This window comes from Hippocampus comes, unplaced genomic scaffold (assembly GCF_001891065.2).
Source record: "Hippocampus comes isolate QL1 unplaced genomic scaffold, H_comes_QL1_v1.1 scaffold151, whole genome shotgun sequence".
NCBI classification, from domain to species: domain Eukaryota; kingdom Metazoa; phylum Chordata; class Actinopteri; order Syngnathiformes; family Syngnathidae; genus Hippocampus; species Hippocampus comes.
In genome coordinates, this window is record NW_017805591.1 from 341,140 (window position 1) to 362,388 (window position 21,249).

At 41.2% G+C, this 21,249-nt stretch overlaps 1 protein-coding gene across 2 annotated transcripts; it reads right to left on the reverse strand.

Annotated features, from left to right (window-relative positions):
* Positions 1–13,973: 13,973 nt before the first annotated feature.
* On the reverse strand, positions 13,974–20,891 carry timm44 (translocase of inner mitochondrial membrane 44 homolog (yeast)). 2 transcript variants are annotated; one of them, XM_019880193.1, is made up of 13 exons: positions 20,802–20,891; positions 20,307–20,411; positions 19,947–20,126; positions 19,781–19,861; positions 19,537–19,686; positions 18,766–18,902; positions 18,549–18,634; positions 17,408–17,500; positions 16,927–17,051; positions 16,190–16,240; positions 15,956–16,045; positions 15,291–15,401; positions 13,974–14,591 (listed from the first exon to the last, which is right to left on the reverse strand). In XM_019880193.1, exons 1-13 carry the CDS (start codon positions 20,829–20,831, stop codon positions 14,472–14,474), a joined length of 1,359 nt encoding a protein of 452 aa, XP_019735752.1. In that variant the 5' UTR covers positions 20,832–20,891; the 3' UTR covers positions 13,974–14,471. The 2 variants fall into 2 exon arrangements, with proteins under 2 accessions (XP_019735752.1, XP_019735751.1); XM_019880192.1 differs by having other exon boundaries at positions 19,947–20,150.
* Between the last annotated feature and the right edge of the window lie 358 nt (positions 20,892–21,249).

The following is a 21,249-nucleotide window of genomic DNA, read 5'->3' on the forward strand; positions in this document are numbered from 1 at the left end:
AAAGCTTTTGTGGTGGTAACACGGCTCGAATACGTACTACAATTTATGCCACCCAAGCAAGTTTCTGAAAACAAAATCGGATTTGACGAACCTTTCATCGTTGCATTAAATTCCTAAAGCAGGCATTCATGTAAAGTAAGATAAAGTCTGTCTGGAGGGCTTCATTGGAATGCAGAATCAACAAAAGTTCAATGAAATATACTTTGTAAATACTTTTTGTGCCATGATTTTTTTTCCAATATAAATGATGAACCTTGGTTCATGTACATAATGAATCAATGTAGGGATAATAGCAGTGAATATATATATATATATATTTAAGTAAGATTAGCTAGGAAACAGTTGGCATTCCAAATCAAAGGCCCATTATAGCCTCTGTAATGGCTTTTTTTTTTTTTTGGTGTTGTGCCATGATTTTTTTTCCAATATAAATGATGAACCTTGGTTCATGTACATAATGAATCAATGCTGGGATAATAGCAGTGAATATATTTTTTTTAAGTAAGATTGGCTAGGAAACATTTGGCATTCAAAATCAAAGGCACATTATAGCCTCTGTAATGGCTTTTTTTTTTCATCTGGTTGACGCACGTTAAATTCGGCATTAAACTATACTAGGCTGGTATCAATGTAAAATGTCAGGGCAGTGTTTGGATGATCATTGTGGAACGGATAAAGAAATTGCTGAAAATATGATTTATGACTGCAATGTATTTGAAAGCTAGTATCATCATCATACCAGTGACAAAACAGTCATTACATTAACTAAAATCAAAAGTGAGAAAATGTGCGCAACTGAGTCAGACACATGTACAGTAAGATTCCATTTATGTTCCCCGACATCAGAAGTGAACCATCATCCATCACGCCTCACTTATGATGGCAACAATTTGCTTTTATGGCAACATTAGCTCCACCTATGACCTTGGTGAATGGAATTTAAGGATTCATTTTATGCCCCGGAAGAGAATGAAGCCAAGTTAAATGCACCATTCCTTCTTTGGATAGACTTTGATTCTGAAGTTGTTTCTCTCATACGAGTAAACAACACCTAGGTTGGCTTGTCCAAGTGATTGTACAGAATGCGTATGCATTGGGTGTCAAACAAAATTACTAATTCTGAGACTGAGTTTGAAGGACTAATCACACCTTTCTTAAATTTATGTTGAATACTTTTTTCAAAAAAATAATGTGGTTTCGGACAAAAATGGAAAAACAACTCAAACGATGATCTACAGTACTATAAAAGTTCCTATACAGTGAAAACTTCTAAATTTGACATACCACATAGAAGAATGTTAACAACGAGGCGCTCTAATGTAGCCAGGTCAATGCGAAGCCCTTGCCCATCCGCTGGCTGTCACGTCAGACTTTTTACCTTTTTTTACCTTGCTGTACCTTTGTGAGATGCACTTACTCACGGCAGACAACAAGGCGCTCTAAAGTGGTCATGCCAGCCCGAAGCCCTGGTCCACATCCTGGCTGTCAAGCAAGCAAAACATTTGGTGTTTGCTGAACATGAAAAATAGAAAGAAAAATTTTCAGCAGATGTTTGTCACTTTTTATCTCTAGTTAGATAGCTTGTAGCATATATTCAACACCAGCTGGACTGAATATATACTAAAATGCCAGTTTAAAGGATAAAGGATTAGGTCCGAAGTAACAGGTGACCGTGCAGTACCTGTTTGCAATGTTCAGAAATGAGAATAAAAAAGAAGACACAAAAATAATCACTGCGTTTTCTCTAAAATCAATGTAAATAGGCTATCATATCCTATGCCGATATCCATTTAAAACGTCAGTGCAGATTTTTAAACTTAAAAATTTGCTTTGTTTTACTACTCTACAAGCAGACCACGACTACTGCATGACCATCAAAGAGACCAGTTAAGAACCTCAGCTTTTAAAGTAAAACAAATGAGGAGTGTTTGTTATCAGCTTTAAATAAAATGCAAAGTAGAAGTTCAAGAATGAAATTCACTTGAACTCAAAAGAGAAGAGACTTGGTTGAGTTAAGTTAATGGATGGTCCACGATTTTAAATTCTTTGCACCTGATTAACATCACCAAAGGATTCATTCTGGCCACTTGCATATTGTCACCGACTCTGGGAAATAACTCAAACAAATATTAATACCAAATGAGGAAAAATCCTTGTCACCTGAGCAACGAGTCATTCTGTTGCAATGCATCACACAAATTAACATACTCCTCCATGAGTCAACTAAACTTACGGTACACTCCCTGACAAGAGTCGAGTCCAAATCTCAAATCCATGAAACTGTTGGACATATTGAAGGTAACTTCAGCAGGTCGCTCAAAGTTATACCTTTGTAGCTAAAGCGGCCAGAGCTCAACTCATTCCAAGATGCATAAGCTCGTTTGAACAAGCTAACATATTTCAGGCTACTCGTTATCAAACTTGCAGGTCATGTCAACCCGAACAACCATCCATCCATCCATTCATCTATTATCTGAACCGTGTTATCCTCACAACGGTTGCGAGCGTGCTGAAGCCTCTCCCAGCCGTCTTAAGGCAGTAGGCGGCGTTCACCCTGAATCGGTTGCCAGAAAGACAACCCGAACAACCCAATATTGAAACCAAAGTAAGCCTTGATTGTGGCTCTCCATTCCATTTGGTATTTTTAACCTACTAAGCCTAAAATTGAGATATGAAAAAAATTGGCTTTTTTTTGTTTGCATGTTTCAGCTAAATAATCAATACATAAATAAAAAATCATTCACATTTTCATTTTTCTTATGTGAAATGAAAATGGAAAGAGCAAATGATACACGGATACACTATACTGCTGACCTTTCTGTTTTCTTTTACACACCAATTTCACTTGCCAGAAGCGACTGTAAATATGAATATACTCCGAATGTTGTTGGCGACATGGTGACGCATGTGGTTAGCGCCTGTGGAGTTTTCACGTCCTCTAAGTACTCCAGCTTCCTCGCACATTCCAGAAGGATTAGCTTCATGTGAGACTTGAAATTGCCCAAAGGCGTGTGTCATGTGCCCTGTGATTGACTGGCGACCAGTGTTGTGCTGTCACCTAACCAACTCAGCAGCTATCGTGAACAGAGTAAGAGCAGAAAACGGATGCACGGATGGCAAAATGGTTCCAAATATTTGCCACTTGTGCAAGATTAAATAGTTACGATTCATGTGAATCGATTATGCAACAAAAAAAGACCTAACCAGGCTGTGCTCGTGGCAAATGACAGCAAAGGGTAAAAACAACAACAACAACAACAAACGGAAAACAAGTGTGACATATTCTGTCCATTCACGACTCAACTCCACATCAGGGTCAGTCATTGTGGGATTTATGACCCATAAGGTAGAGTGTAAATGTTGCCTTTGGGAGCGCACTCGGACCGTGTGAAGTGAAGCAAGTGCACATGAGCGCTTCGGCGACGGGTGGGAGGCTCACAAAGACCAGACGTTGTGCTGAAGCCTGAAGGGGATGCATTAAAAATTCAAAATTGCCTCAACGCTCTTCATCAGCTTGCAGTACAAATGCAAAAACGGAGATGAGTGACCAGTTTGGGATATTTTCCTCTCGGTTTTTAATTTCCGCCCTTTGCATATTTTATCAAAAGACCCCTCGCCTCTCTCCTTAATCTACCTCCTCATCTTACTTCCTCCCCCTGCTGTCTCCTGGCCGCTATCCATCATGCCATCTGACTTTAATATGCTTTACACAGGAATATAAACCATTCATCACTCTGTGCCGAGGCCCGGGACATTGCCTCGCTGCACATTTCATAGGCCAGTAAGCCTCAGCAATAGAACCGCTAATGCCTCTATTTCGTCCGGCAGGCGGGTCAGGTACAATCCGTCACAGGCCCGACCACGCTGGCTGTGACACGCCCTCTTTGGACCCATCTGCGGTTTCTTGGTAAACATCTCTTCGTCTCTCTGGAAGGACGGATGGATTGGCAGAGGACTGACTCTTGACATGCATACTCCCGATGCTTATCGACGACGTCATTACATTTCTACGACTCAATCAGAATAATCCAACTGATGTGATAACGCCAGCACTCGCAGAGTAATCTCAACACGAATTGGGGGACCTAATGGAGACTTTGCCGCTGGTTCTAAGTAGGGTGCGGAGGTTCACTAGGAAATGAAAGTCTGTGGGGACAATGAAATCACATTATCAAGTTCCATTCATGCATTGCTTTAAAATGACTGCAATTATTCCTTGAAGCATGATTAGCCTAGCAGGGATTCTCAAGAGAACTGTGCTGTGGATTAACTGTGTCAACCTGACATTAGTGTAATTTGCCAGGGGATTGCAGGAAAGGAAACACTGAACGATGAAGAACATTCAAGTGTGTTAACGTGACTTTTGTTGCAGGGCTCTGTAGGGTAGCGACATGTTTTTTGGCTTTCTGACTGAGGGGTTCAGTTTGTTGCAACCAAAGTGTATCAGGGACACACCAAAAGAAATATAGTACAATTCTAATTTAAAAAAAAAAAAAAAAGGGGTACTGTTGAGGACATGTAGTAAAATTAAGAGAGAAAAAAGTTGTATGTTAAACATTGAGAGGAGAAAAAATAAGTCGATATAGAAGAACAAAGTGCAGTAATATTGTCCAGTTGTACGGTAAATATTATGTCATCGTAATAAAACAAAAAAAGTTTTCAAATCAGGTAAGTCTCAATGTTACAACAATACATTCTTTTTTTCCTTGAAAAACATGATTTTAATCTGTCTGCCACCAAGAGGCTGCATAATGATGACAATGATGATGACAATAACAAAGGAGTTTATATTAGTCATTTTTACGTCAACGATAAAGAAAACATGCCTGTGAATATTGTTTTATTGTTACGTGTATTGAGGCACCTTTTTTGTTATCTGTTGTTCAAATATCTGTTGCTTAAACTTTTAAGGAATAATGTCACATATTTGTGAGCCCATTTAAAGGTACACCCTGAACCAGTTGCCAGCCAATCGCAGAGCAAACATAAACGAACAACCGTTTGATCATGAGAGCACCGTCAATTTAGAGTGTTCACTGAACCTACCGTGCATGTTTTGACAATGTGCAGGCACGTGGAGAACATGCAAACTCCACACAGAAAGGCCACATCCGGAATCAAACACCGGACCTCTGCACTGTGAGGCAACTACCGTGCGGCCCAAATGATTAATTCACTATCAAAATAATGATCAAGTAATTTGATCATCAATTAGTTGTTGAAAAGAATCAGTCATCACAATTGTCCAATATAAATTCCTCCACATGTAATTTAGAACAGAATAAGATCAGCAGTATGTGTCATCATGCATGTCATGACAATGTAATTATAAAATTAATTAAATAAAATTATATCAAACACCACTTATAAAATATACTTATAGTCAGATATTTGTAATACTTTGAATTGGTCCTTAGAATATTTTAGATTTTTTTTTTCCTCAATGTCTATTTTTGATGTACATTGTGGTCTTTAAAAGTCTTTTGTATAGTGCAAATAATCATTGGGGAAAAGCAAACTTTAGAGGAATAAGAATAGACTGGATTCAAGCTCATTTCAGGAGCGCTTAGCTGCTGCTTATCGCAGGTCATCAAAATTCCTGCATTGTTGAATGAAGCTTAATGAAAAGATGCTGTTTCATGATTACTGCACAAGATGTGGAACTTCATTAGGGGCGTTAATGGCGTAAGTTGAAAAATGATCGTTAGTACCTCTGCCAAAGAGTTTAGGCTTTCATCGGATTTTGTTTGCCTGTGAGAATTATTACTGCTTGTTTATTCTGATTTACTGCATTGTGCTCATCCTCATTCGTGTCACGACTGAGCTGGAGCCTCTTTGGATGAGAACCGAGGTCAACCCTGGACTGGTCACCGTGGTCGGGCACATGTAGACAAACAACTTTTCACACTCACATTCACAAGTCGAGGCCCTTTGGAGTCTTCAGATGATCGAACACGCGAAAGAAGAAAACTCAAGAGCACAAGAAGAAGAAAAAAAAAAAAGCAAACATTCTAATCTGGGACTTTAAATCTGTGAGCCGGACATGCGAACCAGTAGGACACCATGCTGCCCCATGGGAATGAATGCAAATTATTATTTCTTTAATGACTTTTACCCCCCGTGGCTGATTTAAATATTAATTCAATAATCAATGTTGAATAGATGAAAAATCATTCTGTTGAAATTGTTCAAATAAAATCTAATTGTACAAACTATTCAAATCAAGACCTTCTCTGCAAAGTTCATTTTCAAACATATAATTGGTCCCTACAATTTCCACTATATGAAGTGCAGTCATTCCAACTTTCATTTATTATTGCAGCATTCTTTTGAAGCCTTGGTGGAGGTCCTGAGGTAAGTATAATAGTTTTCCGTGCACTTCAATTCTCCTGCAGTGGTTACCTTGCACTCACTCTCATCTCTAATGTTCCCACTCAGTTTTTATTCATCCATGTTATGAGTCCTCATCTTTCCCCACTTGGCCTTATTCTCGTTCCACCTTCCGCCTCCGTTCATACATCACCTTAGCTCCTCTACCATTCTGACCCTGACCTTAAACACTATTGATGAGAGGAAGGAACTATTCGTTCACAAGCTCATCTGCACTACCTGTCACGCTGGCGTAAGAAGAGGAAAACGACTACTGTGTGAAGTTGGGGGGGATAAAAATCAGTCACATCACAAGTCTGTGGACCAGCGCTCTGACCCGTGGGACTTACAGAAGATTCTTTTTTTCATGATTAACAGTCAACAAATTTCTTTCTGCTATTGCCCACAAGCCCCAGTGACTGATCAGGCTTGGTACCATCATTAGGCATATTGATAGGTGATGTAGAGCAGGGAGCCAAATCGAGCAGCAGGATCCAAGACGTAACCCACCCCGTTTATCCTTTGGCCCAAAGTCCCACCCTGATTTAGTCCCATGGATTAGCTGCCACTGTGACTCAAGTCAGCTGTCACCACGTTTGCACACAGGACTTGTGAAACTGCATGCTCGAGACCTCCGGCAAGGCCTACACAACACCAAAGATGCATAATCAATAAGTGAGTGTTCCGTAATTTCATATGGATCCAAGGAACAAAATGTCTATGTTATATTAGCACGACTAATAACAACCTGATCTGTTGAGATTTGTCCGTGAGTGTCCGAACATGTTCAATGACATTTTCTGCTTGAATTTAAATCGCAGGCGGCCCGGTGATCCAGTGGTTAGCGCGTTGACCTCACAGTGCAGAGGTCGTGGGTTCGATACCGGCTCCAGCCTTCCTGTGTGGAGTTTGCATGTTCTCCCCAGCCCTCCGTGGGTTTTTTCTGGGTACTCCGGTTTCCCCCCCCCCACATTCCAAAAACATGCATGGCAGGCTGATTGAACACTCAAAATTGTCCCAAGGTGTGTGTGTGTGAGCGCGGATGGTTGTTCTGTGTCTCCTGCGATTGGCTGGCGACCGGTTCAGGATGTCCCCCACCTACTGCCCAAAGACAGCTGGGTTAGGCTCCAACACCCCCCCGCGACCCTTGTGAGGATATGTGGTCCAGAAAATGGATGGATGGATGGAATTTAAATCGCTTCCAAATGCTCAATTAGATTCTGATAAAACTTGTTTTGACATTGTAGCTTCTGATCCAATACAAACACACAGACAGATATATACACACACACACGCACGCACGCACGCACGCACACACACAGAGTTTAATTTTAGACAAATATGGAAAGATATTATATAAAGTTTTATCCACAAGTGAGTGGCAGCACAAGGGACAAGTACTACACGCATCGGCCTCTGAAGTTGGAGGCTGAAGTTCAGGTTGTGGCCTTCCAGTGTGGAATTTGCATATTTTCCAGATACTTCCAGATACTTTGCCTTCTTCTGACATTCCAAAAACATGTTTCCTCATTTTATTCGGGCAGGCACAACCGAGAAGCAAAGGGCATTCCAAAAGGGATTCCAAAAACACTATTCACAAAACAACAAAAAGGCAAACAGGGTAAAAAAAAAAAGCTCTCTTATACAACCTGCTCCCACTGGTATGATAAATGTCCCTCCTCATTTTTTTTCTGTCTGCCTGTGGGGGCCTAACTGTAGGCCAAAAAGTTAATGGCCTTATTTGACACTTTTCCAGGCGACTTATGAAGCTGTGTGTGTCTGCAGAGGAGTGCCACGTGTATTTACAGCCATGCTCCCATCACATCGGTGTACTCAGAGTCCTCCTGTAGTGGCTAATATGGGCACTGGGGCCACTAAATCTTACGACACATCAGATCTCTGCACGGGAAAGGTAAACACAGCCCCGACTGGCAGGGCGACAGAGACAGTGGCCGATCAATAGAAACAGCATTTGCATCCATTGTTTTGCCTCCTCTCAGCAGAATCACTTTTCTCATAAAGGATCTGCTCCCTGCAATTAGACTGAGCAAGCTGATGGCGTCGCAGGTTTGGACAGAGGATTTGATTTGAGATAGAGAGGAGTGATGATAATGGAAGTGAAATAGAGACAAATTGTGTCCCTGAGGGGAGAGAAAACTATTTGAAATGACCAAAAAGAAAAGACTGAGTTATTGAGACTTCGGCATGTAGAATCACATAACTGAATAAATTGGAACTGAACATCCCAACATTTGTGCAGGTAGTATAGCGAGGTTTTGTCATAGCGGGCACACCCTTGCAGCCTCACACCGACTTCAGTTCCTTGGGCTTCAGAAACTTTGTTGAAACTATGGCGGAATATCCGCTGCCGGAAAGTTACAACCCCCCCCCCCCAAAAAAAACTGAAAAAAAAACCCTGGACATAAAACGTGCAAACAGAAGCTAATCCGTGGAGACCTCAGGCAGCTGAGAGGATTCAGAAGCAGCGTGGAATTAGCAAAATTTCTGCTTGACAAGTTTGTCACGTCTGAAAGTACCCCCCCCCCCCCCCCCAAAAAAAACTGAAAAAAAAACCCTGGACATAAAACGTGCAAACAGAAGCTAATCCGTGGAGACCTCAGGCAGCTGAGAGGATTCAGAAGCAGCGTGGAATTAGCAAAATTTCTGCTTGACAAGTTTGTCACGTCTTTGGTTTTTAACTCATTGTACATTCCAAAAAATAAACCTGTAAAAACACAAAAAGTAACACTTAATTACAAATACGTCATGCCATCAAGGTAGCAGCCATGCCTACTGTTAGTGGGTGTACAGTGCTATTGCTAGCTTAGCATTGCTGGCGCTACTATTTTATTCAAATGGGATATGCGTTCTTTGTGAATATTTATGACGACTATGCACTCTCCTAATCGCAGGCCTTAATGTGTGGCCATTTTTCAGAATCACAAATTTTTTTGTGTTGCTGCCACACTATCACTCAGTGCACGTGCTGTTTAGTTGTAATATAGACGACAATGCATTGTTACTTACAACTGCTCATGTCATGTGACAGTTATCAGGAAAAAAATGGATGTCAAATGTGGATAAAAACACGAAGATGAGATGACCTGTGTCTTGAGCAGTGTCCCTGCTTTATTTATCAGCATCGACACATGCAGAGCCACACACGCGCCATAGGAGCCATCATCCAGCATTTGCACTGTAATGTGAGTCATGGGAGTCGCATCACGTCTTCCACGGCTAAGCGGTCCGTGGACGTGCATGGTGGGACAGACACAGTGCAGATCAGAGTACACTCACAGCCTATTACTGCAAAAGCACCACATCTATCCCTGCATAAATTAACTGCAAGCTTTTTGCCACTCATCTGCAACGCTGAACAAATGCAAGTTCCTCTATTGCAGCTGCCTCCTACTCTCGTTTTTTTCATTAAAAGTGGGATCATTTCTGTTATTGTCTCTTTGATATCACTGGCAGATCTTACGGGACCTGTCCTAAAATGAGATAAGAACAGATGACTTTCCATGGAAAACAAAACGTTATTCAACATTATTAGATCATGAACATGGTTAGACTTTCAATAACAATGAAAGGCTTTATGAAAAGATGAAACAGATAACTTTTGGTCAGATAAATAAAATAAAATCAAAGTGGCGAAGCTAAGGCACCCCTTTTACATGAGGAAAATCTCATGGCAAACGAGCAAAGAAAAATGCTCCAGAAAGTATGAATACTGAAATATAATGATGTGGGAGATCAATTTAACCCGTTTTTTTATTTGGTGTGAAATTTGGGCCTGTTTAATTAATTGAACACAAAGCCATGACTTACTCGGAATAGCAGATAAACAGTTAATTCTGTCGTCTAGTGGAAGAGCACCTAATTGTTGTGTCTGTCACTTTACGTTGTTGCCTTGATAGATGAACCAAGATTTTGTTTTTTGAATGAAAAATAATTTGGGGACAAATTAGGTGGCTTCATCCTAGTTGGCAATCGCTGACTTTCAGTGCTTGTTTGATGTGAATCCACTGCACTTTTGAAGGACAAACCTCAAAAGGCAATACAGAGTATGTCATATAATTCAAGAAACCAAGCATCAAAACTTTGCAGCTGAAAAGCACTGTCGTGCATGACACCATGCAAAATCAGCAAACCTGAAAGGATGAATGCTTTGGCTTTTCTGCGACACCAAAAGGAGCAGCCTCAACAAGAAAAGGAGTCATTCCCACGAGACAATACAGAAATTCCTTCCTGACCGAGTGCTTTAACAGAAATGCAACTAACTGTCCTGCAGAGTGCACTTTTCCCACTGCGTGAGTGTGTGTGCCCATCAAATGCCATGTTGGCACAGGCCCTTCGATGTGCGCTGCCAAATCTGGGTCAGAGGGAGCACCCACGCGTGCAAAAACGCCCACGTGTACATCTGTGACCTTCATCAAGCTCTTTTCAAAACTTCCAGTCGATCAGAGACAGTGCGGCAGTCAATGTTCACTTCAACTCAGATCAAGTACATAAGGAGCTGTGCCATGATGTATTAAAGTCACATTATCTGAAACACTCACTGCATAACACTATTTGTTTTCGCCGGAAGACAGACAAGGAGGGCACATTAAGAAAAAAAAAGCCTCAGCGGAGGACCGTCTCGGTTAAATCGTCCCTATGGAAGCCGAGCGTCAGGGGAGCACAAGGGCGGCGTAGTTAATGGGACGTCAGTCAGATGACGGGAGATGAAAATGGGGCAGCTGTTTAAAAAAAAAAAAATCTGACAAGCACGTGACGCTTTACGTGTATTAAGTACCAATTGGGATAGAAAATTAGTATCAAGGATGTCATGTTAGGGTCACGGGATAAAATGTCATAAAAATGAATTTGAGAATTCATCATTGAGCTTTACAGTGAAAAGTACTTTCCTCCATGCTGATGCTTCCATATGTTTGACGGTGCGGATTTTTTTTTTTCTCGGTGCAGTTTGTATTTTCCGAGCTGTTGTCACTCAGCCTGTCAGCCTTGCTTGCATCTGCCAACTTGGATTCCAGGCCTCAGCATGATGTCTGCACTCACCCGTCAAGTGAGAGAGTCAATGTGACACTTGTGTCCCACTTCCCTGGGACGTAACACAGCACCACCACCATGTGCGCCTGTGTGTGTGCATGTGTGAGTGTGTACCCCCACGGAGACGTGGGCGCAACAACCCGATTGTCAGTGGCCTGCTTCTTACGGACTCTTTAAGCCCCATGTGTGGTGACTACTTCATTCTGTTTCCATCAGTCCACACGGGATGCAAAGTGCACTTTACAAGTACATCCTCACTCCCCACTGCAGTGTGTGTGTGTGTGTGTATACACCCACCAACCACAACAGAAGGAAGACGTGAGCATCATACTTTGCAGTTATAAGATACATCTTTTTGTTTACACAATTAAACATGTAAAAATGTATTGTATGCAGTGGTGCTTCAAGCATTTGATACAGACGGACAAGGGGTGCGGGTGGCCACCCTGTGGCTCCGCCCCTAGGCTATTAAAAATCCCAACGTTAGACATCTGGATGAGGGCAACACACGTGCATTTTCTTCTGACACCAAATCATCTGCAAATCATCTATATTTAAGTTTAATGATAGTTTGTGGCATATTGACAATTAAAAGTATTAGGCTATTGTAAACATATTGGAGATATTGGTGACTGACATTTCGCCATTTGCTACACGACTCATTCGGTATTCCCTGTGGGTACCAGTGTTTACTGTTGTTTATTTTGTTTTTTGTTTTTTCAAGTTGGGGTTAGCTGTATTGTTAAATGAATACAACTGACAATGTGAGTGTGTGTACATTATTACCATGCAAAGATACCACTTGCATTAGCATTATTATGTGGGTTGTGTTCTTTTTCTGCTACTTAGCCGTGCAATCAGTTACGAAAATCAGTCTGCGAAATATGAAGTGATAGACAATGAGTGGCAACTCACTTAAAATACATCATAATTGTACTTACGTAAAACAAATGGAAGGGGATTTTTTTCTGTCCCCTTTAAGAATTGAGTCTCTCCACCGATTTCCACATCAAGACCTACTGGTATACACGCACACACACGTTTGTGTCAGCTAGTTTCTGATTCAATGCGTCTCTAATCAGATCCACCTGACCAATCCCCAGTGTGTGCATCCTGCGGTGTGGCTCCTGCGAATATCCGCGTGTGGAGATTGTGGGGGGTGCGTTTAGAGCGATGAGTGCCACATTGGAGGAGATGCTACCTCAGCACAGCTCAGCAACAAGGAGGATCCATCATGAGGGGACAGTTTTGGGAGCAGACGAGCTGCTGGTCCTCCACCCACGCAGGGCTGTATAAGCAAACACGCGGGCCTGTTTGAAGCCAGTCTTCAAAATTTACACTGCGGAGTTCTGTAATCAATCCTATGGATTGAAACGGGATGTTTACCACAAATGCATGCAACATTGCATCGTGCTCTCCTAGCCTACCATCTGTACCCACCTGGCTGTCTGATAGCTGCCACAAGCAATCAACTATTGCGCTGAGCCATGTGCACCTGAACTCATCTGAGACACCCGGCCAAGGAAGCTCACTGCCTGAATATGAGCAACTCGTTTCTAGGGGGATTCGTTTTTTTTAACGCACTCTTCCATGAATACAAACACGCAATCTTTGAAGATTTGGAAGTGACAGCTAGAATAAGGATCAGGAAATAGATGTTTTCAAGGTGGTACAACCCTGAACGTTGATGCAATAATGCGTGACGAAGTACATATAGACTAGAAACAACATATAGACTATAATAGGAACAATAGTAATTGTTGACCAGTAATCAAAAGCCCTCTTCGGGTGACGGCTAAATATTCTGTTATTCACTTCCAACAAATTACATGTATTGGTTAAAACAATTGTCATGTTTATGTTGGGGTGGCTATTGCTGCTGCTGAATGTAACTGGAAGTAACGTGTAACCCAATTTAGTAACTTTCAAAACCGAGTCATCAATAAATAAGTTACTTATAATATCAAGATGTTAATTCAGTTACATTTGAAGGGTAACTGTGGCAACAGTGCCCCATTAACCCACCATGAATGACTTTTATAAAGAACGTCAAGTATTTGAATTGCTTACTTACATCTCACAACAAAACATTAAGCCTCTACAGTATAATAACCCCTTTTAGTTGAAGCAAGCACAGTGCGCTGTGAACATAATGGCGACTTCCAGTACAAACATCTATCCCCAAAGTGTTACAGAGCAAAGGCACTCCGAGGCCAACCTAATTCTAACATACACCTAATTTCAAGTAAAAACAAATCCTTTAAAAATATGTTGACGTTGATCACCATTTCCTGCCAAGCATAATTATAAATGTGAATGGTTGGCGGCGGCGTGATGACTTCACACTGCAACTCAGTATTTAATCCCAAAGGAAGAAAAACATCAGCTATCACAATGTAGAACGAATTTTAATCTAAAAATAATTACTGGTGTGCAGACAATATCAGGCAGATGGGAATCATAAAAATGCTCAGACTGTATATTTGATTCTTATCAACATGACATTTATTTTAAAAATGCCTACGTGTGTGTGTGTGTGTGTGTGTGTGTGTGTGTGTGTGTGTGTGTGTGTGCGTGCGTGCGCGTGGCCGTGTGGTGGTGGGGGTTTATCTTTTACTTTTCACAATAAATACAGACTTTTTGACAGTTTGACAATTACACTGGATGATTATCATACAAGTACGGGATTGGGGGGTTGTAGATGCCCAGACATAATGGGGATTTACAGATGTGGAAAACATGATTGGGGAGAAATTGTTGCAATCTTTTGTATAATTTTCCAAATATTTTGCCATCTGGACCTAAAAAAAAAATCTTTTGAAGCGAGGGGGTGGATGTCCAGCACCTTACATGCATGGTTCGAATAGATTAGCGGGGTTGGTGCTCTACCGCCCCCTTGTGTGAGACATAAAAAAAGCCACCATAATGGAGCAGAAACATTTTCTGCAGCGAGCTGACTCTCTGTTTCCTCCCCATCTGATTACACGGTGTTCAGGTTGAGGATGTTCTCTCCGCGGGTGAGTGAGTGTTGCTTCTGCGGGTATCAAAGAGTCTTAAAGGATCTGTTCAGTGCTTGAGGCAGAGATGTCAAGTAGTCTCCAGGCAGCATGTGGATTGAGCTCCTCTTGGTCTCGACAGAGAGCCCACACGTACATCATCCTCAGAACTTTATCCTAACAAGAGAGAAAACAAGAACATGACTCATCGTTTTTTTCAAAGGTGACGCAACAATATTAGGTTGATCTGGGTGATATACCCAATTAGATTTTATTTACTAAATACTGTGATACACGAGGGGCACAATATTAGACGGTTCTTTACGGCAACCAATAATAGAAATGATGTATTATGAATATAGTTCTGACATTGTCAATCAATATATGCCTTTCACGCACATAGGTTCATGTGTACCTAATGTGTGTGGGTTTAATAGTTCTCGTGGCCTGATCTGAACCCTGTTGAAGATTGTAAATGTCCCTCCCGATGGTGAGACAGTCAATATGTTGTGAATTGTGAGCGGCTGTTGTTTTCGCTTCTTGAATAGATGCCTTGGCCTCCATAACACCACCACATGTCCCTGAGGAACTCGAATAGACAATTAGGCTGATTTACAGCTCATGAAGTAGGAGTTGTTGAGGGTTGAGGATATAAATAAATGCAGACAAATGTATCAGACTTGGCCAATGTATGTCCTGTGTCAGAGTCACACATTGGTGATTATGCACCAAATTTAGCGATATTCGTGTCAAAATCTAAATTACCATTGTACAAGCAGGCATATTTAACCTGAAAGAGAATCTGAAAATAAACCTGTGTACTGTGTGTACATGTGTATTTTTTTTGTTTGTTTGTTTTGTGCGCATGTCACTTACAGGGTCACCTTCCACCACTTCTCCTTTGGTATTTCGTACTACCATCACTAACTGAGCTTGGAAGGTGATGATTAAGACCGGACCCTGGTCCATCATCTTTCCCATGGCCAGCTGGAGAAGAGGACACACGCAAAGTGTTTAAAATGACACTTTTAAAAACGTCACACAAAATATAGTCAATCATATACAATCGGATATATTTGAACAGATATATAGTTGAACAATACCGTATGCGCTGTGTTTATTAATGCGGTTGCTGAATGCAGTGGTGTACAACCTGCACTGAATCAACTTATTTTATGCAGTTCTCTTACAAATTATATTTGGCCAAATGTGTTTTGGGTTAAGTATTTGCAACCACTGTACTTTGAGCCATTTCACAGATGATTACCCTATATTTTATTTGTTCTATAATAAAACATAGTGAGATCATTCATGATAAAAGTGAGCACTGTCTCATGGGATCTGCTTTGGTCTTTTTGTTGCGCTGAAGTTCTGTGCAATTACCGTCCGGAATTTACCATGGCGCCAGCGGTGGCGACCATCTGTCAGAGATTTAGGGGAAGCCGCTAAGGATGGCTTCGTTGAGCAGAAGGAGCACGCTGCTGATTCTCGTCTACCTCGAGCAAAATCTTGGCAGAGTTTGGCGGTGTATTGTAACTTACATCAATGCTGTCGATGTCCAGGATCTTTGAGTGAAACTGAAATCCCATGGCCTTCGCTTGTTGGATCGGGTGTGCTAGCTGACTATATGTCTGCATATTGTGAAAAAAAAAAAAGAGCCAAAAGATGACTTAACATTCATGATCACAGACCAGGAGTGAAGCCCTGACATCTTAACAATTCAACTGTCAAAAGCCTGTTTCTAGACTTGTAGTACTGAGTGTGTGAGTGTGTACCGCTTCGTAACACCAGTCTTTCAACACATCCAGCTCGCCTCTGATCATTGCCTGCAAGGATAATAACATCGTTAGGTATATCTGAACAATCAAAGAGCCAAGACAAAAACTGTTTTCAAAGAAAAAAGTCTTTACAAAGACAATATTTTTTATTAATAAGAAAAAAAGACATTAAAAAAAGCCAACGTCGTGCACAGTTACACGATACGGAAGATGGTACAGCGCAGCGCAGGAATTTATATTTCAAAAGTATTTCCATATTTAGAATTTTCAAGGTTGCAGATAAAAAACGGAACTGAGATTTGGAGCCATGCTAATATCCATCCATCAATGATCCAAAATATTAGAAATATAAAATTGCGATGCTCCCCAATGACATATAATCAATACCTTTCTGACAATGCCGAATTTTAATTCAAATCAAGTCAAATTTATTCATATAGCCCTGCATCACAGAAAGTCTCAAGTGGTGTCACATCATGCCCACAGTTTACAAATATTAACGGCATCCCCTGATTTTAATCTCCTGGAGAAAAAGGAAAAAAAAAAACAAAATGATTGAAAATTGAAGAACCTTGAGAAGGGGCTGCAGATGGGAGAAATGTTTCCCAACCCCAATTTCCATACTTCAGAATCTTTTGTGCGTAAACATGGGCTGCATTGAGTCTTAGCGTGATTTGTGCGTTTGACCGAATTAACAAAACGTCACGATAACACCCTGGCTGTTTGCTGCATACCTCCAAAATATTAGGGATGATGTCATGTTCACACTGCTTCAGGAAGGAATCTTTGTCAAAAGACGGGTCCGCCTTCAGAATTTCCGTCAGTACCTCGGACATTTCCGTCTTGGAGAACAGTCCACCTGGACATGCGTGGTGGTGAAACACAGTAAAGCGTTTAGCAGCAAACGTCAGACGGTTGTAACAATGTTGTAGTTCAGGCACATGCTGCACACGTATTTTACGAAAACTCTGAAATAATTATGCAAAACTATGAGCACTATACAATAATCAAAATATTGTTTCATTACTATATCAGTGTCAATAACAACTGATTGTTACATATTAAAATGGGGGCTATACACTTTTTTTTCTGTTAATCAGATTACCAGAACATCAAAGTTCAATCTAGAAGATGCAGCAGTTCTACTGTACTTTTCCGTTATCAGCTTGAATAAGCCTCACAGCATGACTAATGCAAGACTATTAGATCTCACACCTATGAGGTCGGTCATTTTGTCAGTGACGGCCCGTGATGCTCTGATGAAAGCGTTGTCACTCTCATCATACTTCATCTTCATTTCAAAGAACCCTGGAGTGGGAATGAAGTTTGCCGGTAAAAGGTGAGCACAGAATTGCAAATGTATGAATAAGGTTAAATGTAAAAATGCGACTTCCCATTGTGTCAGATGGTGAAACAATGAGCCGTACAGTGATTAAAAAAAGGGGAAAAAACTGAGATAAAAAAACCAGATCAAGATATAGAATTTCAAAACCTTTTCCACCATTTGTGTGACCTACAAGTTGTACAATGCAAGTGAAAAGAAATTATGTTTTTCCAATAAACTGGGACAAACGTGCACACACCTGCCACCATTTAAAGTGCCTTTGATGACCCCCAAATAAAGCTCAGCTGTTCTAATACTTTGGGACATTTTTGTTGTCACATACTACAGCACAAGCCATGGTTTGCAAATAACATGTACAACATTAGATGGAGCTCTCTCACTGTGAAAACGTTAAAGTCAGGACAAGGGTACAGAAGAATTTCCAAGGGATTAAAAATAACATGACACTCACAACAGTGACATTACCAAATACTGGGTTTGCCTCCAAAAATGATGAAAAGACAAGAAAACTGGTCATTGCTCATCACCCCCCGCCCCCCCAGCATCATGCTGTGCATTGTTTTTCCTTCAGCTGGAACTGGGCCCTTAGTCTAAGTGGGCGGAATTATGAACAGTTCCAAAAAGCAGCTCGTGTTAGCGCAAAACCTTCAGGCTCCTTCGAGAAAGCAAAATATGTCAAGAAAAGACTCCTAGAACATCTGAACTTCATTTGGGGTTAATCAGTGGAACTTTAAATGGTCTCAGGTGTATGCTGACTCATTTAACATGAGTTTGAATGTCACTGGTTATTTTTGAAAACAGCAACATAAATATCTCAGTTGTTTATTTTCACAACTACTCCGAATAATATGTAATTTTTTGATGTTGTTGTTGAGTTGTTAAGTTATATACTGTAGTTCACAATGGTGGAAAAAGCTTTAAAATGCATATTGTGCTCTTTTTTTTTAGATCACAAAAAACAGGCAGTTGTGGCATATGACAGAATTGGATGAAGCACTTTTTTCTCCTTACTATTGAAGACCACATTATTGTCTTTGAAGTCCTTCCACTGTTGGTACCATTTGGAGTCCTTGTGGAGCACCACACCCATTGCTTCCCTAAAGAGCACATACAAATGATGAGAACCTCGCTAATGTGTTTAATTAACACACGATGGTCCAGAGAGGAGAACATGGCGATGGCGTGCCCCCTCTCAGCATGAGAGCAAAGCGGGTGGCCACTCACGTACTCGTTGGCTTCAAAGACCCTGTTGTCATCTGACGACCCCTTCGAGGAGAATTCGCTCCTCTTCCGGAGTCGAGGAGGGGGCCGGTAGGGGCCAGTGTGGCCCAGATCGCCGATCTCTTTCTTGACACTCTCCATACCCTGAAAACACAAACACAAAGTAATCGAGTGAAATTCTCAAAATGAAAATCTTATTATCGAGGAGGCATTATTTGTTTCACACTAATGGGACAGCGAACCTCTAAAATGTTATACAATAGCTATGGTTTTGTGTTGGTGATGCTATGTAGTTCATTAAGGCACACACAGTTTCATGATTTTATGGACTAGTGACACACATCTTCAGAATAGAACTGAAAACCTATTTTAAAATACCGTTACACTACGCCAGAAGAGTGGCACGTTAGTTCTGCTCGACAGTTCTGAAGTTCGAATCTCATCTCTGCAACTCTCCCCAAAATTTAGCTGAGCTCAGCTCCAAGGTTAATGGTAACAGTCATTTTCAGAGCCTTTTTTCTTTTTACATTTAAGTCATGAAAAACAAATTGAGAAAAAAAATATGAATAATTTAATTGGATTTAACGTGTGGAGTCTGAAAACACATAAAGGTTTGGGGGAGTGAATGCATTAAGTTGGCTTTACAGGTTTAAAATACTGAATATCTTGAATGTTACTTTTTATTTCACCTCCCCCCGTAGCTCACTAGTGCCCCCATGAGGATGCTTATCAAACATTTTGAAAAACCCCATTTGACAAAGCAGCAGTGGCTCCAAACCTGTGATATAGCTTTGAATGCACCAGTCTTTCCCAACATCTCTCCACTCTTTGAGACGCTCTCTGCTGAAGTCTTTGCCGTTTTGGCTGCCTCCTCCATTCCCTCCTTAATCTTCTTACCAATTTCTGTACGAGTGACTTCCTCCAGGCCCTACTCACCAAGAACGCAGATGGATCAGTCAACGTGGGCCACATATTGATAGTAAGACCATAAAGGAACTGAGTCAGAGGCTTTTGGCATTTACCTCCTTCACGGTATCTGAGAGGGTCTCCAACTTCTTTTTGAGAACTTCAGAAGTCTTTACTGTTTCAGACTCAATAGTTTTCTAGGAAAAAGACAAGGTTTTACAAACTCAACCAAATGGATTGCATAGATGGACACAAATGCAAGTTGTGTGGTCAGATACTAACATATTTCCTGCGCGCTTGCCTCAGTGCGTCTGAGTCCTCTAGTTTTTTTGCCTCTTCCCGGAACTTTTTAATGTTTTCTTTCATTTCCTTGTTTTTGCTCATCTCTTGCTTCAAGTTGTCCAGGAACTCACCGAGAAAACCTTTTTTTCCTCCGCCCCTCTCCCCTGACAAATATCTCGCCTGTTGAAATGAAGACTGGGGCACCTTTGTAGCGTTTCAGGGAGATACAGTACCAAGAGAACACAGGAATTTAATAAATTCAAGACGTCCGCATGAGTATTGTTATATCTTTTAAAAAACGTGATGGAAAGGTCATCGATACAAAGGTTGAGGTTAAACATGATTTATCGATACTCTTACCTGAGAAGTGCTTGCGAGAATGCTCCGTATTCTGAAGACATTTGCTCCATTGTGCAGGAACAAGAACGATGAGGGGAATGCCAAAGAGTATCTTTTTAAACATACCTAATGACAGACGCATAATATTAAACTGGATGGCAATCCAATTACGATCACAGATATGTAGGTTAAGTGAGCATGAGGCGAGATATTAAATTTTGAAATTGTGTCAAAACTGAATTTGTGTTACTTGAACCACTTGATGAAAGCATCACAAATTCTATTGAGCAAAGTCAGTCTTGTTCGGAGTCCTTTATTATTTCCGTATTTTGTCGGCGTGGTACAATGACGGTATGAGCCTACTTGACATTCTAACGTCAGTCCACACACCGTCTAGTCGTAGGAAAAACAAGACACGCTACAGAGAGCCCGGTTAACAGTTGCACGCGATCTACATCAGTCGAAATAATCCTACTTTTGAGTGTTCAGTGAACGCCAAACGACCCAAACGCTCACCTGGTAGCACTGACACAAGGGGGCCGCCATCTTGAATCTGCTGACTATTAAACTTCTTCCGGTCTAGAGTCGCGCTAGCGTGTTCCTGGGGGCGGATCTTTTATTTTCATTGGCTAACTTGCAGTAGGGGCGGGTCTTCACTGGGTACTGGTTTAAACCTGACCTCCGACCCTTCTGCGTGGAAATTGCGTGTCACTCCCTCCCACCCCCGCCCAGTGATCGCGAGAGATATCTCCAGCTTTCCCCTCCACATTGCAAATACAACTTTCGAAACTAAGTACTAAATACTTTGTGTAGTGTGACTGGCTGGCAACCAGTTCATAGTGAGCCCACCTCTCGCCCAGTCACTCGGGATGTGAAGGCTTCAGCTTCCCCATGATGCGAGTGAGGAAAAAATACAGCTGACCGATTACAAGACATACATTCACTTGTGTGCTACTAATAAGTG

Excerpts from the sequence above, each read along its gene's own strand:
- timm44 (XM_019880192.1), bottom strand. The coding sequence starts at position 20,831 with ATGGCGGCCCCCTTGTGTCAGTGCTACCAG. Across the intron at positions 20,151-20,306 it reads TTCTCGCAAGCACTTCTCAG|GTGCCCCAGTCTTCATTTCA; the intron begins GTAAGAGTATCG and ends AACGCTACAAAG. Across the intron at positions 15,402-15,955 it reads TGGACATCGACAGCATTGAT|CTGGCCATGGGAAAGATGAT; the intron begins GTAAGTTACAAT and ends CCTCTTCTCCAG.